Source organism: Mesoplodon mirus, assembly GCF_964341445.2.
Source record: "Mesoplodon mirus genome assembly, chromosome: 5".
In the NCBI taxonomy this organism is placed as follows: Eukaryota; Metazoa; Chordata; class Mammalia; order Artiodactyla; family Ziphiidae; genus Mesoplodon; species Mesoplodon mirus.
The window spans coordinates 65,677,176-65,696,016 of record NC_138980.1 but is presented as its reverse complement, the minus strand read 5'-3'; the positions used below and the strand labels follow the sequence as shown (position 1 = coordinate 65,696,016).

General features: G+C 41.4%; 1 protein-coding gene across 1 annotated transcript in view; it reads right to left on the bottom strand.

The window, feature by feature from the left end:
- DIAPH1 (diaphanous related formin 1) overlaps positions 1 to 18,841 on the bottom strand; it is a 97,469-nt gene that overhangs the window by 52,823 nt on the left and 25,805 nt on the right. Inside the window, exons 2-17 of the mRNA XM_082622313.1 lie at positions 17,418 to 17,444; positions 16,252 to 16,407; positions 13,256 to 13,357; positions 12,776 to 12,906; positions 12,495 to 12,581; positions 11,588 to 11,651; positions 10,254 to 10,393; positions 8,700 to 8,808; positions 8,130 to 8,240; positions 7,694 to 7,812; positions 6,902 to 7,018; positions 6,159 to 6,274; positions 5,565 to 5,629; positions 4,707 to 4,886; positions 2,775 to 3,542; positions 1,774 to 1,888 (exon numbers count right to left, since the gene is read on the bottom strand). Coding sequence (XP_082478439.1) covers positions 1,774 to 1,888; positions 2,775 to 3,542; positions 4,707 to 4,886; positions 5,565 to 5,629; positions 6,159 to 6,274; positions 6,902 to 7,018; positions 7,694 to 7,812; positions 8,130 to 8,240; positions 8,700 to 8,808; positions 10,254 to 10,393; positions 11,588 to 11,651; positions 12,495 to 12,581; positions 12,776 to 12,906; positions 13,256 to 13,357; positions 16,252 to 16,407; positions 17,418 to 17,444 — 2,407 coding nt within the window. The remainder of the gene's footprint in view (positions 1 to 1,773; positions 1,889 to 2,774; positions 3,543 to 4,706; positions 4,887 to 5,564; positions 5,630 to 6,158; positions 6,275 to 6,901; positions 7,019 to 7,693; positions 7,813 to 8,129; positions 8,241 to 8,699; positions 8,809 to 10,253; positions 10,394 to 11,587; positions 11,652 to 12,494; positions 12,582 to 12,775; positions 12,907 to 13,255; positions 13,358 to 16,251; positions 16,408 to 17,417; positions 17,445 to 18,841) is intronic.

The following is an 18,841-nucleotide window of genomic DNA, read 5'->3' as shown; positions in this document are numbered from 1 at the left end:
TCATTATGACAGCATTTTTAATAGCAGGTAGAAGTAATTCTCCAAGCTGAACTTTAGTTCAGAAGGTGATATATCTCTTAGAGGAAAAGGCAACTTTGCCCAGAATGCTAGGGCAACAGGGCAGGCCTGAGCACTGTGATCTTTGACTCCTAGATATATATGTGTAACTAGGGGCTGCCAGAGGCACAGGTTTCTTTTCTTTCTGGTTTCTTTTCTTTCTTTCTTTCTTTCTTTTTTTTTTTTTTTTTTTTTGTATTTTGGCTGTGTCATGCCATGCAGCATGCGGGATGATTCCCTGACTAGGGATCAAACCCGGGCCTCTGCAGTGAAAGCACCGAATCCTAACCACTAGGCCACCAGAAAACTCCCTCTGTTAGGTATCTTATTAGAATGAAGTGCAGCCTAGTCCCATCAGATCACTTAAGGAAAAAAGTAGTAACTGTCTTTAAAAATGCTTATTTACTGGCAGGGGGAGGGAGGAGTGCTCTGAAGTTGCATTTAATTGTCATCACTAGGGTCATAATAAAACTCTAAATAAACAAAAAAGCTGGAAGAAGATGGAAATACAAAATTATTAGGTTATAACTGTCATTAGGTACATGACAATATCTTTCAAATACTGCATCCCTCTGGGGAAATAACTGTAAGTGTCCCATCACAAGACAGCACGAAACCACAAGAATTAGGAAGTGAAGAAAGAAAAGGGCAAAATAGATCAGCTCTTCTAAAATAAAGGGGAAGATATGAAGGTGAAGAAGAAAAGCAAGAATTTATATGAAAAGACAGACCAGAAGTCAAGACCCCTGGATCTGGTCATATAAAACCTTGGGCAAGCTACCTAACTAATCAGGCTATGTAAGCTATGGAACGGAGATAATATACACCCAACCTATCTCATAAGGTTTCTTTGCAGTCCTAATAGGGTAGAATATGTTAAAGCACTTTGAAATTTGTAAAATACAACACAAATGTAAAGTAACAGTATTATTATTTAAGTTGTCCCTCACCTTCCAAAGAAAGAGCAAGTATATTGTAGCTTCAACTTAAAATAATTTTCTGCCCTGTCAGCTAACATCAGAGCTACTACTGGTCCTTCTGGACTCTTAAAAAAAAAACTAGCAAAAGAGAAATCAATCCCCAATTTCTAGTCTTAGTTTTCTAAAGAGAAATCCCTTTACATCTGTTTCATTTTTTTCTCTAATATTCAAGAGACCCAACTACAAGGCTCTTCTGTATTCTTACCTTTTGAAGCTGCAGGTGCCAGGAAGGAGAAAGCATCAGATATTGGAAAGAAATGGAAAAAAGAAAAGGGATCACATATGGTTCTTCGTTATTGTACAAAGACAGTTGTTCAGCCACCTCACCTACTAAAGACTCTGCTCAGCTCTTATCAATTACATATGTAGGTCTAAAGATGGCACCTTAAAGGCAGTGCCAGAATCCATTCAAGAGTATCATTAAAATGATACTCTCAGCCCAGCCTGAGCTCTGTCACACTAACCTCATATCCCCACAAGTTACACTTGTGTAAAATACCTACATGCATGTAAAATACCTACATGCAAAAAAACTGGGGGGAAAAATACGTACATGCAACAGTTCTCTTTGCCAACTCCAGCATCCCCAGAATACAAAACCAGCTTATTTTCTTCTGAATAGGAACTCCCAGCTCTCTTCAACCCTCACCCAGGGAAGGGAAAGAAATGGGAGACTCCCTTAAGAAATGTTCTAAGTCCTACACTGGCCCTTTGCATGAAAGAGGAAAGGACTCACTCTTGGTCTGGGCAGAAAAGGTAAGGGTAAGTTTGGCGAAAAGTTCATTGTTCTCAAATCGGTCCTCCTTCACCTTTGTCCAGAAGCAGTCTTGGGAAAGGTCCTCAGCAACAAACTGTGGATACAGGCAGGTGTTAAGAGTTACTAAACTGAGCTCTGTACTTTCCATCCTAGAAAACGGATTAAGATGCAAAAGAAGCGGCTGGCTGGTTATTGTCAACATCATACTAGAGTAAGACTAACCTGAGACACAGAGAACAGCTATGCTCTTTGTGGTGGGACCAGGAGACGATGATTCCAGGTTATGTGTTTATTGGTGATTATTCAACAACTAGAATCGGTTATGCTGCTTATCCTCCTTCTAACCCCAAATCCTCTACTTTTAGAAGCATTAAGGCTTTATTTCACATCTTCCCTTGCTCTACCTTACACTTTTCCCATCAGGGTGGTGAACTGTACCAAATTTGTTCATTTTATGAACAAATCCCTAGGCTCCTTTATTTTAACTTGGTTTCCAGAAGCAAAAGGCTGAGGCAGAATCACAGCGCTCTCAAACACATACTGTGCCATGCAAACATATCCTGTGTAACTTATTTACCGGGGGTAGGGGTGGGTGGGAGTGGTAGGGAGTTGTATCCATAAATCCATGACTTTTGGATCAGCAAAATTTATCAGTACCTTGCGGATTGGTGAAATGACTAATATCAAACAGTGTGGTATCCCATGGCACTCATATCCTCAGAGAAAAGGGCAAAAACATTAACTTAAGGATAAGTTTAGGTTTTGTAGCAGAGTATAGGGCTCGAAGAACTCTCCCGAGTGATATCCAGCATATAGGATATGCCTATTATCTGCTAAATAAACATACACATGAGTGGAACTTGAAGACAGACAGATGTGAGCCATAAGAAAGGGAAGCCCAACCATGCACAAAACACAAAGTAGGAAACTGAAGTGGTCTCTTAAAATCTACTGATGAAGAGATGGACAGAAATTCTCACCTTGGACCAGTTTGGCCTCCGGAGCTGTACCTCTGGCTTGTAAAGTTTCTTTGGGGTTAATCCAAATGGCAGAACTGGGGCTGCAGGAACTCCAAAAGGGAGAGGTGGAGGAATACCAGGGCCTCCAGGACATGGAGGGGGTGGAGGGATTCCACCAGGAAGAGGGGGAGGGGGAGGTAGCATTCCTGGTCCTCCAGGCAAGGGAGGAGGAGGTGGGGGGATGCCGGCACCCCCAAGCAGAGGCGGGGGTGGGGGGATGCCGGCACCCCCAGGCAGAGGCGGGGGTGGGGGGATGCCGGCACCCCCAGGCAAAGGGGGGGGTGGGGGGATGCAGGCACCCCCAGGCAAAGGGGGAGGTGGGGGGATGCAGACACCCCCAGGCAGAGGAGGGGGTGGGGGAATGCAGACACCCCCAGGCAGAGGGGGGGGTGGGGGGATGTAGGCACCCCCAGGCAAAGGGGGAGGTGGGGGGATGCAGGTACCCCCAGGCAGAGGAGGGGGTGGGGGGATGTAGGCACCCCCAGGCAGAGGAGGAGGAGGAGGTGGTGGAGGAGGAATGGCCCCACCCCTAGGAAGAGGGGGTGCAGAGGCTGTGCTAACCTCTCCTGGTAAAGGGGGTGAGGGGGGACTGACAGGCCCAGAGTCACCAGGTAAAGGAGGGGCAGGGGGAAAAGTAGCACTGCTAGGAGGGGCTGCAGCAGTAACTGCAGTGGAGAGCGAAGCCACTTCTTTCTTGGCATCTTCCAGTTCCTTGGACAGCTTGGCAACCTACAGAAATAACACCAATGGGAGTACTTCTCACTCCACTTCAGGGACCACTGGGGCTGGAAAGGACCTAAGAAGTTACTTAATCCAAACTTCTCACTTTACACATGAAGAGAGTGAAAGGAGTCAGACAGTTGAAAGGCTCCACCTAAAGTCACATAGCTATTTAGTGACAGAGACAAAACTAGAATTCAGGTCTTCAAGTTCCTAGTTCAGTATGCTTTGCATTAAAAAGGCAACTTCAAAGTTTATGTTAAACTCTCCCTTTGATTAGAAAATGCAAAGATCGGGACTTCCCTGGTGGCGCAGTGGTTAAGAATCCGCCTGCCAACGCAGGGGACATGGGTTTAATCCCTGGTCCGGGAAGATCCCACATGCCGCAGAGCAACTAAGCCTGTGCAGCACAACTACTGAGCCTGACCTCTAGAGCCTGCGAGCCACAACTACTGAGCCTGCGTGCTGCAACTACTGAAGCCCGCGTGCCTAGAGCCCATGCTCTGCAACAAGAGAAGCCACCGCAATGAGAAGCCTGCACACAGCAACGAAGAGTAGCCCCTGCTCGCTGCAACGAGAAAGCCTGCGCGAGCAACAAAGACCCAACGCAGCCAAAAATAAAATTAATTAATTTTTAAAAAAAGAAAGAAAATGCAAAGATCAAGTAAATCAAATATTCTAGGTACGTAATTAACATATACAGGTAATTACGTGCTATACAGGTGTTATACAGGTAATTATATAACCACCTAGGTGATCAAGTTATCAAGTATCACAGATCATATAAATATCTATAACTGCAGAGAGAGTGTGTGGGCATAAATCTATCCAGAGAGGACTAAAATAAGAGAAAAATAGCAAATATAAGAACAGTGTATTTAGTATTTACTCCTAAATTTATTAGAAGGCTATTATCTTTATTTCTGGGTAGTACTGTGACTCATTTATTCTTTGTGTTGTTCTGTATTTTCCAAATTTTCCATCTTATGTATTACTTACTCCCAAAACAAAACAGCTTATGATTTTAAAAATATGCGCCATCTAACTAGATTACCTATTAGTATCTGAACCCTCCCTGGGAGTAAAATGACAGAGTCCTGCTCCAACGCAAGCTCACTCTGAGGCTGCTGACGGCAGTTACAGGTCACTCTGCCTTCCCTGTTCAGATATTACCTCTCCTGTGAGCTGAGACACTTCTGCTTCCAGGTTCTGTTTCTCTGTGGCAACTTTTTCCTTTTCAGAATCCAATGCATCCTTTTCTCCCTGAAGATCCTGGAGCTTCTGCTCAAAGTCACTTTCCATCTTTTTCATTTCCACCTGTAGCTCATGTCGGGCTGTTAACTCTGAGTCCAGCTAGAGGAGGAAGAAATCAGGCTCCCGGTAAGCTCTCCAACTCAGCAAAGGCTGGGTGTTATTCCCCATAATTTACTGTTTTGTGCTAATCCTTGATCTGTTGAGCTCACTGACCCAAGGGATGCCTGGAAAAAAGGCCACCATGATTTCAACCTTAAAATCAAGGTTAAAGGAGGGGGAAGCCAGGGATTATCTCCATAGTCTATCTATACTTGGAGTTATTTTAAAAAACAGCAACAACTAAGATTTTAAAGACATTTAACCAGGACAGCTAAGGTGCACAATCCTAGTAGTCTCAAGGATCAAAAACCTATCAACAATAGGAGTCCTTAATCAAAGAGAATTCAGACATATTCCAGTTCCTGTTGTTCTATGGATAAAAGGCCTGAGTCGCCAAGCAAACCCAAGTGCTGTCAATGTTATATGAGAGTGTCACCTGTCTTTCCTCCTGCTCAGGGGCCCAAGAACTGTGCAAACTCACGACTGACTAGCTCCTCATGATCACATCCACACCACTTTCTCCACTGAGTAACCTACAGCAGAAACGGTTCCCCTAGGAACTGCTACTGTGTGCTGAACACTGAATGTATCACAGGTAACTGTTTCACATGTCAGAAAAATCAAAATCCTTAGATAAAGAAAGATATACTCCAATTATTTTTGATCTCTCATACATACCTTTTTTTCCAGCTCTGTAGCTTTGGCTTCAGATTTCTCCACCTTTGTTTTATCAATCATTTGATCTAAAAAGAAGGCGAACAGTCAGGAAGTCAAGTTCCCAATTCTCGTATTCCCCTCTCACTGCCTAAGCCCTTCTACATAACCAAAGGGCAGTCTTTGTTCTTTTTGTTTATTTTTCTTATCCTTCTTAATGTTCTGTACTAGACAAAGAAATGGAACTTTCAGTTAAGTTCAACATATAATTTCTGAGTGCCTGTTATGCAGTAAGGCCACCATGCCGGGTGGCACAGAGAATGCCTACAAGTAATACTTATGAATCTCTGGGACCAGCAGGAGTAGCAGACAATAGCTGAAGTCCCTTCAAAAGGTGGGGTGGTGTATGAGACAGGATAAATTTTTAGAATTATGTAGAAATAAACTCAAGGCCTGTATATTCCTAGCACAGATATTGGTTATATCACCTAAGAAAGGGTGAAAATGGGAATACTGGGGGCTAGAAAAGTATCTTCTCTGAAATTTTCACTGAAAGAAAGATGCAAAATGAAAGACAGAAGCAATGTTTTATGGAACCAGACAGACAAATATGCTTACCAATCAATCCCTCAATATCAATCTGGAGGTGCCGGCACTTGAAGTCAGGATCAGCCCCATTCTTGTGCAGAACTATCTGAGAAATACATTCTTCAATCAACTTATAGTACTGCGGTCTACAGAAGAAACAAAATAAGGTTATTAAAGGAAAACCAAAATATAATTTTGGTATTCAGGATCAAGAAAGGTAACTGCTTTGACAGCAGAAGGACCTGAGGATAAATGTTCTGGAAAAGACCTTTTCATAAGATTAACAGAGTATGGCTGCCATGCTAAGAAATCCCCCTCTTCCACATCAGCTAACCCATCTACTTCAGATAGTCAAAACTTCTTGCCATCTGCCTCTGAGTTCAAATCCTTTTCCATCTAAAATTCGAGCTTGATCCTGCCTGTGATGGATACTACTATTGCTGAATCTCTACTCTACTGCTTAAATCTCATGTTCCAACATGAATCAACTTTAAATGGCTGCCTCCCTTTGCTATCATCTTCACTCCGCCCCACCACCCCATTCAAAAGAGGGAGGCAGTTCACCTTATACACTCTCATCTCTTCCATAGAGATGTCTTTCAGTTGGATTAAAGGGACAACTGGCAACTCCCTTTATGTCTGAAACTAAAAATGAACTCTAATCCATGTCTTTGTCTTTTCCTTTTCTCTCTACAGACAATCTTTGAATTTAAGAAGTTTGCACTCTCCACTTAGGCTCAAATTCAAAACTTCCCACAGGTATACCATCTTACCTGGCCTCATAGTCATTTCGGACTAAGAGTAGGTGCTGCAGGATGGAGAGGAAGTGTTGCTCTGCCTTTGAATCCTTCACTGTGTTTAAGAGAATCTGGAAGACTTCACTGAAGTCAGTGGAAAAGGAGAAGAGGTTAAGGAAAGCATATATTTAGACTATGTTTGACAGGTAGCTTGCCCAACTCTCGGGAGAAGTAGCAAGATGCCACTTCTATTCTAACAGCTGTTCCTCCTGTAAACCCTGCCCTAAACTTTAAATTAAGCTCTATAAACTTTCTTTGGCCAGGGGACCAGTGAGTCAGGGGGTACTATACACAGAGATAGAAAACTCCTAGTACTTGGCTTGAAAATCGAGCAGTAGACAGACACAAAAAGGTAACTGCCTCAAAGTCACTTGTGGCAAGTATCAATAGGTAACCAAATTATTCCCCCTGTCAGTCTCATGGAAACATACAAGAGAGCAAATTACAACCTCACTCCCTGACTTGTCTATGTTCTCCAAAAACCAGCTCTACATCTTAATGAGCTAAGCTATCATGTTCCAGGAGGTCTATACTAATTTTGATGGCTGCTTCCATGTTGAGCAACCCTCAGATCACCCTTCCCAACTTCTCTGGTCCACAATGATGTAAATATATCCAATGGCAATCAAAAGGCACCTGCCTAATCTACAAAGAAGACAGGGCTAATGCCCTCGTGTAAGTCATCAACTCCACACCATTCCTTACAGGGATCTACAACTGAATGCAACTGAATGTCTTGTGTCTTCAACCCAATCAGTAAAAGGATATTCCATCTCCATTCGAATGTCATCCAGCCGTCCCTTCAGGTCATAGGAATCTTCTTCTCCTTGTTCATCGAACACATTTAGTTGCACTCTCATATCATCATTTTCAATCTCTCGAAGGTCCTGTCAACAGCAAAAGTATAGGCCAGGGAACCCAAACGTGTCCTATGCTGGTTAAAAACCCAAACATTTCAACCTGTTTTTTTTTTATTTAATTTTTTAAATTTTGGCGTGCCGCATGGCTTGCGGGATCTCAGTTCCCCAACCAGGGATTGAACCTGGCCCACGGCAGTGAAAGTGCTGAATCCTAACCACTAGACCACCAGGGCACTCCCTCAACCTGGTTTTTAAACTGAAAACCAAAGTCTTCCCAGGGATGACGGGGTTATAAGAGCAGGAAGGAACCAGCCCAGCCTTTCGAATGAAGTGTTGCATCTCACCTGCAACACTTGATGCAGCCCCAAGCGCATCAGTTCGCTTCGGATGTGAACTCGGAAGTCAAGTTCTTCAGCTGGTGTGATGAGAGCATTGATCAGCTGTAGGCATCCCACCTAAAATAAGAAAATTCAGCAGCTGTGTCAATGTTAACTCCTAGAGATCAAGATTCCATTCTCTTTACATGCATTCTGAGGCCCCCAAATATAACCTAGAAGATTCAGTACAAAAACTACAAGAATAACTTCCTTATATATAGCAATATAACTTGGTTTAAACACAGGTCTGGAGAGTTCAGAGGTCTAAAGGATTCCAGGGATTCTATGGTATAATTTGTTCTAGGCCTTGATTTTTCTAGCTTGTAAATAAATACCATGACTTTTTTCCATCTCATAATGAGGAAAACAGTTCTTTCTCTGCCTTCTTGGAGAAAAGGGTAATCATTTTTCCTTCAGAAAGAACTTTGAAATATATATCATTGGTAACAACTCATGTGTTCTCTTAAAAGGTCAAATGAACTTAAGTCTTTCTATCTTGAATTCTACTTTTGGAACAAGTTTCATAGGTATACATGCCTTGAGAGCAATGGAGGTCCCACTTTTTAATCCATCCAGCAGTGGCTGGAAACGTTCCACCTCATCCATTTCAGCTCTTTCTGTCATCGCCTCCAAAACTCTTTCATTCCTGCCAGAGAGTAAGGAAAGGGAGAGAACTGGTTGGGTGCTCTTACACAGACAGGTACACAACAGGTATATTATACAGAGGCGTAGATCAGTTAGGAAACAGACATTATCAATGTTCTGGATTTCTCACATTATTCTTCTCATCACCTGGAGCAGAGGCCAGATCAGCAGGAAACTAAGGACCATCTCTTCAGAAAAATGCACTCCCTAAAATCCAGACTCCTACCTATATTTACCAAATTAAGACCCCTGTTCTATGGCATATAAGTTGGTACAACTTTCGGAGGGGCATTTAACAGTACCAATTTTTTAATGCACATTAACATTGGCCTACTTCTAGAAAATCTATCCAACATAAACACATAAATATGAAATAATATATGTACAAAGAATATATGCACAAGAATTGATAATAAAATTTTTTATCATCTAGAGCAGGGATCAGAATGTGCTAAAAAAAAAATTCTACCTAGGGCTTCCCTGGTGGTGCAGTGGTTGAGAGTCCGCCTGCCGATGCAGGGGGCGTGGGTTCGTGCCCCGGTCTGGGAAGATCCCACATGCCGCGTGAGCGGCTGGGCCCGTGAGCCATGGCCTCTGAGCCTGCGCGTCCGCAGCCTGTGCTCCACAACGGGAGAGGCCATAGCAGTGAGAGGCCCGCGTACCGCAAAAAAAAAAAAAAAAAAAAAAAGAAATTCTACCTAAAAGTCTAGCAATGAAGGAATCATTAAATTATGGGACGTACAGAGTATGAAATGCTAAACAGCCACTAAAGATAATAAGATAGATCTAGAAGTACTGCCAGAGAAGAATGTCCAAGAGCTACTGTTAAATAAAAAGAAACAAGTTGAAAAGAATGGTGGTATGATTTAGCTTTTGTTAAACCAAACCCCTCCACAAAAATAAAAATCTATCCTATACATGAGATTGGTTTTATAGGCATAAGCCATCTTTCCTTAATTCTAAGAAACCATCTTTTGGAGTGGCAGGTGGGTTAGAATTTAGTAAATATTTGTCTGTGCTAGAAAATGATCTATGAGACTGTACCACACCATTAACAGTGGTTACCTCTGCAGAATAGGGTTTGCCAAAGGGATGACGTTGTTAAATTGTACTTCATATACTTCTATGTTGTTTGAATTTTAAAAATGATGTTGTGTTACTTCTGAATTTTAAAAAAATGTAAAAAGAAACCCTTGTCCTAGACAATACAGACATTAATGGAGATCTAGGAGATCCTGCTGTACTTTTGATAACCAGTGGTACATGCAGAACAGCTTCCATCTCTTAACAATCTTTCTTAAATATTAAGATACACAGTGTTCATGTAAGAAATATAGTCTTACCTAGTATTTAAGACTAAGTGGACACCCAAGCAACTTAATATTCCTCTAGACTAAGGAAGACGATAAAAAAGAATAGAGAAGAGAAATAATTCCAGTCACATACATGTCTTCTGGCTGTGGTAGGATACAAAGAGCAGAAAGCAGCTTAGCTGCATCAATCATCATGTTGGGAACAGCAGGATCCATGGCTCTGACCAGCAGCAGAATTCCTTCTTCTGTCTCCAACATGGTCTTGATTCCAAACTGGTAGGACAAAAAGAGAAAAGGGAGGCTTAAAGATAAGAGCATCTAACCAAGGACAAGTTTACGGGTTCTTATGGATTGAATGGTGCTCCTCCCAAAATTCGTATGTTTAAGTCCTAACCCCCATTACCTCAGAATGTAACCTTATTTGGAAATAGTGTCATTGGCAGGTGTAATTAGATTACCATGAGGTCAGACTAGAGTAGGGTGGGCCCTTAATCCCATATAACTGTTATCTTTATAAAAAGGGGAAATTTGGACACAGACTTGCACAAAGGGAGAACGCCATGTGAACAGAAAAGCAGAGATTGGGGTGATGCATCTACAAGCCAAGGAATGTCAAAGATTGCCAGCAAGACACCAGAAGCTAGGAAAGAGGCATGGGACATACCCTCTCTCACAGCCTTCAGAAGGAACCAACCCTATCAACAACACCTTATCTTGGACTTATCGCCTCTAGAACTGTGAGATAAATGAACTTCTGTTGTTTAAGACACCCAGTTTGTAGTACTTTGTTATAGCAACCCTAGCAAACTAATATAGGGTAGAAAACTTTTTCCAATATAGCTAAACAGATATGAGCAGAGCAAAATAATTTTCTAGCAGACACAACAGAATTCTATGTCTTCCAAGAATAAAAACTTTGATTCTTATGTTTCTTTTCAATGCTCCCCCTAAGCCAGTGGAATAATTATAACAAAATTAAATAGTGAGGAAGACAGATTTGCACTCAGGAACAAATAACTGTAGGTTCCCTAAGTTTAAATACTAAACAGACAAAAAAAGAAAAAGAGAAAGAGAGAGCGAGAAAGAGAAAGAAAGAGAGAAAGAAAAAGGAAGGAAGGAAGGAAGAAAAGATACAGTAGGAATAGACTGGGGAAAAAACAACAACAAATAAGCAGAAAATAAAGTAAACCTTCCAAAAATAATAACTACAGGTCAGGAAATTTAAGAATTAGGAAAAAAAAGTATAAACAGAAGAAGAAAATTAAGCATATCCTCTGAAACAGACATTACAACTGAGGGAAAAGATCCATAAAAGTATGTGTATGTGGCGATCAAAAAGTTATGGTACTAAAAGGAAAAGCTAGAAGCCTTGAACCTCATATTCCTAGGTCCTTTTTTGAGTTTGCCAACAGAAGAGAAAAAACAGTGGTCACGATGGGGGTTGAATGAGAATGGGAAATATCTTACCTTGTTGTTCATAAAAGCTTTCAAGCAGCGGATGATCTCATGCTTGTTACGGCTATCGTAGCTTCTGCATGTAGAAGACATAATCAGTGAAGTCCCTTCATTCTACACCCCTCCCCATTTGACTTTTCAATCTTGTAAACAAGGGTCTTAGGAACACTCCCAACTAGCAGCTGAGTAAAGTCTAGCACACAGCACTCTACCCTAAAACACGGGCAAAAAGAGGTAGCTGAAGAAAGAACCATTGGTAATTCTCTCATAAACCAAGAATTCAGTATTACATTAAAATCTTCCCTTTAACTCCCTGTAGGCTCCTAAGGGCTAAATTCTATCAGGATAACATCCCACCTATCACTGCTTGCCTCACTGCGTCAGAGGTTTCAAGTCTGTACGTTCAGGAGGTAGAGGTCCTGTGTTTTGTTTTGGAAAGATCCCAGGAAGTAGAGAAATCATTTTGGGTCAGGCTGGCTTCAAGGTAGCCTAACCTAAGACAGTGCAAGGTATCCCCAGAATTATTCCAATCCTGAAGACTATCATAAAGCTAGTCCCAAACTGATCAAGTGTATTATAAGACTTCCAAATGAGATATGACCCAGACCAGATCACAGGAGAGCTTTAGACTAAATCAGACCCTATTTCCAGACTGGATAAGAACCTGTGCTGAGAGACTCACAATCTTATGTGGTATGTATCTTGTGTTATTCACTGTGAAATTTAAGTTCCTCCTTTCTCTGTACCTATAATCATCCTTCATTCTCCAGTCACCCCTATGATAAACCCCATTCTCAGCTAACAGCATAATATCCTAGTCCATAACTTTCCATTTAACTGCCATTCTCTCCTTTAGAGCAAACAGCCAAGTCCTCTACTACCCTCCACCTAGAAGATGCCAAGACTCGGAAGTCCTCACCCAGCAGTCTCCTCTTTCTCATCATGAAGTCGTTTAAGGATGTCCAATAAGGAAGCCAGGCCCTCAGCACCAAATGTTTGCACCCAACTGTAAGGAAGAGACAAAGATGATGCAATATCAAATCAAATCAATAAATATCCACCAAAATAAAGTGTATCCTGGCAACTCTTTACTCCCAATCCAAAACATTCTCATACTTCCCTGACTCCTTTGATCTCTAATCCCCACCAGTGAGCTCCAACATTGGGCTCTCACTCCTGTTACTACCTCAGAATCCTCACCTGACAGGGTTGTTGTTGAGGGAGACACGAAGGGACTCCAGGCAGCTGAGCAGAGGCATATCCCGCAAGCCCGACCTCAGCTCCTGAATGTACATCATGGCTGACCTAGAGCTCTCCTTTTGACTCATGCCCTGGAAAGGAGCATACAGAGATTAGTAAACACTGGACTCAGTCATAAATTGGACCAGAATTAGTTAATACAGTTTAAACAATATGAGGGCAAACACCCATTATACATACCACCAAACTATGTGAGACTCAGAATTTCCTTCCCATTACCCATACATACTTCATGAAGATAGAATCAGGCAAAAGTATGTAGAAAAGTAACTCAAATGAGAGTAAAAAATGAGTAGGTTTATATAAAAGAATGAAATAGAACTGATGTGGACATGAAATGTTCTATTAAAGTAGCAAAACAAACAGGTCCAAGATAAGGGCACAGTCTCCCACGTCATGGGTACCTGTCCCAGGACTCACAGCCTTGGAGGTGTGCAAGTACTGGGACACCATCTCTCTCTTGATGATAATGTCCTTCTCCCTCAAAGGTTGCTGTTTTTCCTCGTTCAGGTTCATATCCAACTAGAAACGGGAGGAAAAAAGGGGGGAAAATTGCCTTGAATTCCTTACAAGTTTTCAGTGTTTAATGTTTAGTATACTTAGTAAAGAGATGAACACACTAAATGCTTATTGAATAAATAAATTTTCCTGATCCTTAGAGACTTAATCCATTATAGATGATGGGAATTCCTTAGGGATAAATATGGTTAACATTTTATTATAAATCCCAACAGACATTTTTATACACATACACTAAATTTTTCCCTAACAAAAGTGGACTCTCAATATAGAGGGAAAACTTATTTTGCATTATTGAAAGAAAAGCAAACATAGTATTTTCTGCACTTAGGATGGACCTTAATAATCTCTTCAGACTGAAGCACTGGATGACTGGCATCATGCAAACACCAGCAAAATCTGCACCATTCTAGGGCCTAAACACCCATTACCCCTGGTTAACTAAGTCCCTGTACAAACTCCTTTCCCATGAAGAAAGAACTGGAAACTGTGACAAATTCCCTCAACAGACATAACCTGGAGTGTGTTATTGGGGGAAAGGCTCTGCTTGACCCTGTTACATATATAACCATGTGTCTGAGCCTCCTATTTCTGTGAGCATAAGTTTAACCTTAAAAAGTCCAGAATATTATTTGAAACGGGGAAAGTCTAGGAGAAAAAAAAGGATATATTCAATTTCTTCCCCATGTGTGTGTTTGTGTATGTGTGTGATGTGTGAAGGAATCACCACCACCAAGTTGTCACAGTAATAATTTGACTTCTTTCTGACTCAATTCCTGGTGCTTTCTTCCTCCTTTTACAGATAAGTTGAACAAAGAAGTTGCAAAATACTGGCCCTCAGGTTGAATCAGACCCAAAGATAAAGTATGTTTTGTCTGGCTAGCTCAACATTTTAAATTTGAGAGACTTCATATAAAAATATGAATTTACAGCACCAAGGGATGCAATCAGCAAATTTAAGATTATGGAAAACTCTACAGGTCAAACAGTTTCTTCAACAAATTTTTTATAACAAGAGCAAGGATTAAAGAGAGGGAGGAAAACCTATAGTTCAAATGAAACTTAGTAGAATATCACAATGGACCTTACCTGGAACTGTGATTTGAACAAACAAATTGTTATTTTAAAAATGACCTAATTTGGGAAATCTGAATGCTGGCCATGATTTTTGTTTTTTTTAAAAAATAGAGATTTCTGGTTTCTTTTGAAAAACAGAAATATCTGGCACTACTGGGCTAGCATTCCCAACTGGAATGCTACAAAACCTACTGGGACTGAATTGTGGTTGGAGTTTATCAAAAATGCCAAAAGTCCTTCATTTTACTGCAGTCCCTTCTCCTTTTTATCACTTTCTATGTAGCCTGCTTAACTTATTTACGCTTCCTCCCTTGGCCCTAAAGACATTTAAATTTGCAATCCAAGGCCAAGAGACTGTCTTGATAGATCATACTCTTGGACTCTTAACATACTTGGATTATTATGAGACAAACTGAAAGCTTCAAGGAAAAGTAATAATAGTAGTACTGGTTGAGTGGTGACTACCACAGGTACCAGGCCTCAGTTTTACGGGTTTTAAGCACATGCTTTTAATTAAGTTAGGCCTGCCACTAATCTCTAGTTGAATCTGAGATCATAAATCCAAGTTAATATATAGGTCTGATTGGGCCTCCCTGGTGGCGCAGTGGTTGAGAGTCCGCCTGCCGATGCAGGGGATACGGGTTCGTGCCCCGGTCTGGGAGGATCCCATATGCCGCGGAGCGGCTGGGCCCGTGAGCCATGGCCGCTGAGCCTGTGCGTCCGGAGCCTGTGCTCCGCAACGGGAGAGGCCACAACAGTGAGAGGCCCGCGTACAGCAAAAAAAAAAATATATATATATATATATATAGGTCTGATGAAACCTTATAAGCACGTACTCAAAACTTTCCAAGACTTAGCACTAGTGGACATTCACTCAGTGTCCTCCCCACGCAATGGTCCTCACTGAAGACAGCAAAGTCAGTCACATCCATGCACAGCTCATTATTGAACTGACCTCAGCCCCAACCTTTAAAGGTCTTCTAGTGATTGTAACATCAGAATTCTCTTTCCAGATTCACCACTAAGTAGAAGATCTCGGGCAAACGATGCCTTTCCATTCCTCAGCTTCTTCTTTCCCTCCCTCCCTCCCCTTCCTTCCTTTTATTTATTTATTTTTGGCCGCCTTGGGTCTTCATTGCTGCGCGCGAGCTTTCTCTAGTTGTGGCGAGCGGCAGGCTACTCTTCGTTGCGGTGCGCAGGCTTCTCATTGCAGTGGCTTCTCTTGTTGCGGAGCACGGGCTCTAGGCTCACGGGCGTCAGTAGTTGTGGTACGTGGGCTCAGTAGTTGTGGCTCACGGGCTCTAGAGCGCAGGCTCAGTAGTTGTGGCGCACAGGCTTAGTTGCTTGGCAGCATGTGGGATCTTCCCAGACCAGGGATCGAACCCGTGTCCCCTGCGTTGGCAGGCGGATTCCCCGCGCCACCAGGGAAGTCACTCAGCTTCTTCTTTGTATAGATTTTGTTGTGAATGTTTTAAAACTTTATCTACTCTGGCTAACCCAAAGGTGGTCATCACACTACCACAAGAGCTGGCCCACTCATTTTATATCTTTGTGGCTAAAGTGTTGCTGGGCTGAAGGACATTAACAAGGTGGTCAGTGATCAGATATTTCCAAGCCTAATTCACAGATTCCAATCTTACAGACTGGCGCTTGTATATGTAGTCCCTTCATTAATGGGACTGCTATTAAGAAGTTCTCTGTTAAGCCTAGAATTTTTTGTAATTAAAGGATAGTTAAGGGGGACTCTACACAAAAAAGGGCCCATCATGCTCGTAAAAGCATTTTCAAGAAGAAGCAATGCTTTTGGGTGGGAAACTTACCAGCATCTGTTCAAAGAGTACTAGAACTTGCTCATCTGAAACATCCTGCAATGACTGTGCTGTGGGATCATCCCCATATGATGCAGAAGAATTTCTATGAGCAGCATTAGGCTTTTCTTTCTCCTTCTTAATTCTCATGCTGGTAAATCTCTCCAACTGAGAAAGAAAAAAAAGTATTAGCAGTGATCCATTTTCGTTTACACAACAAAGCACACATCAAATAGCTTCTAACCTCTTATACATGCATGGCTCCTCTGGTTTGTGGCCAGTTCAAGGCTCTTCTGACATGAAAAAGAGAAACCAGTCTTCCTTGTACCTAATTTACTACACAGACTCTGTACTCTCACCTTCATCCAAAGATAAGAGGAATGAAGTATTAAGAATTGGAAAGTCTCTAAAAAGAGAAAACTTTGCTCTTTAGCTCCCCTGTCATTTCTAAGCCCTCTAGCAGCACAGAACTGAAAGCACCTCATGTGCAGAGTGCTCAGTAAAATGCCTTTTGTTTCCCTCTAGCTATCCAATAATAAATATGGCCAGGCCCTCAGAGGATCACTCCCTTCAAGAGGTAAGTATGACCATAGATTTTAATAGATATAAGTCATATACAAGAAACAAGGAAATGCCTTAAAACCAGGAACCATTCCTTTTTCTTTCTTCTGTACGCTCCATAGCACTTGTGTTATGTAAGCAGCAAAAGTTCAGTACATATTCTCCAAAATCCCCTTTGCAAAGAATATAATCTACTTCAGGGGTATATATGTCATCTCTCTGTCAACCAAATGCTTATGAACCACTCCTCAAACCGCAAGGACAAGCGTTCAATTCAAAAAGAGCTACCGATAAGCTGCAGCTTATCGGCACTACCTGATTGAAAATAACAGTAAATATCTGCAAGCATTCTGGGGCTTCAAATGATAAGAGTGGCATCCAGACAGCAAGTCAGCTTGGAGTTTAAAGAACATGCCTAAACTTGGAAGCCAATGAATGTACCAGGGATATGCATGCAATGGGTCAAACAGAGCAAAGAGTTAGGAAAAAGCTTTAGGATGATCTGAGAATAGAACCCATATCACGTTTATAAGTTATAGAAAGTCAAAGTTATTGCAACTGGTAAATATCATAGTGTGGGAAATGAGCCATGCACATGCTGAACAAAATTTCCTTACCTCATCTGCCATGAGCCGCTTCAGAGTCTAGGAACAGGAAGAACGAAGGAGAAGAAAGGGAAGAGAGATCAGTGAAATGCCAGGAAACCTCCCAAATACCAGATGGGTTGGGGAAAAAAATGAGGAGAAAATAAGTTGAAAGGATCTAGGCTCCTTCCCACATGCTAGATTTCTGCCAGACTATTCCTTAGCACATTCCCTTAGGTAAGGGGAAGGAGTTTTAAGGTCACTAAAATATAATAACCCTTTGGGGAAAAAAAGGTGGAGAACTGAAAAAACTCTAAATGGGATGACCGATAAACCTATGAAATGTGTTCAACTGCATTAGTAAACAAGGAAATGCAAACTAAAACCACAACGAGATACCATTTCACACTCAAGACTGGCAAAAATTTTCATGTATGTCTGTCTAGTCACAGAGCAGCGGGAGCTCTCACACACTGTTGGTGTGAATGTAAATTGCTATGGCCACTTTGGAAAACAGTATGGCAAGATCTAGTAAAGTTAAAATATGCAGATATATTACAACTCAACATATCAGTTCCTATAAATCTACCCTTCAGAAACTTGCACATATGTAGCAGGTTGTGTATAACAAGAATGTTCACAGCAACACTGTAATATCCATCAATAAAACAGAGAACAATCCAAATAGCTATCAAGAATAGAATGGATAAACTCATATAATGGTAGAGTGGAAAACAATTACACAAAGCAAGTGAATGAACTTATAGCTACTCACAAACATAAAAGTGAATGTATTATTTCTTTTACACTGAGATTAAAAACATGCAAGACTAAATTATATTATTTAGGATGTACAATTATAAAGCGAATGATTACCACAAATGGCAAAACAGTGGTTACCTGAAGTGGGTGGAAGAGTAATGACTGCAGAAGGGGACAGGGGGCTTCAGGGGTGCTTACAATAATATTCTATTTCTCGATATGGATGATGGTTACATGGATGTTCTGTTTATAATTATTCTGTATGTTTTATATTCTCTTCTGTATATGTGCTACACTTTACCCAAAAAAATCTGAACGAGCAGGTATTCCAGGAAAGCAGGAATTCTTCATTCTAATACTTAGTTTTAAACCATATCTATTTTTGCTAATGTCCTTAGAAGAGTATAGTAAATGCCTCTTGATGAACCTTTCTCAACTAATGAAAAACTATTTCTGACACTGCCACAAAGCTACTTTACCAACCTTTTCACAGACGAGAAAAATCTATGTCCTTATGTTCATGTGCCCCATGTCAGAGTTCGGTTAAATCCAGTGTGAACTGTGAATCTTAACTTTGCCCTCCACGGTCCAGAGGAGGGCAACCTTCTACTGATGGAATGCTAATCACTCACCCGAAACCATACGATCCTTGCTCAGTGTCAATGGAATCTAAAGTTACTTTGTGTGTGCTGTTT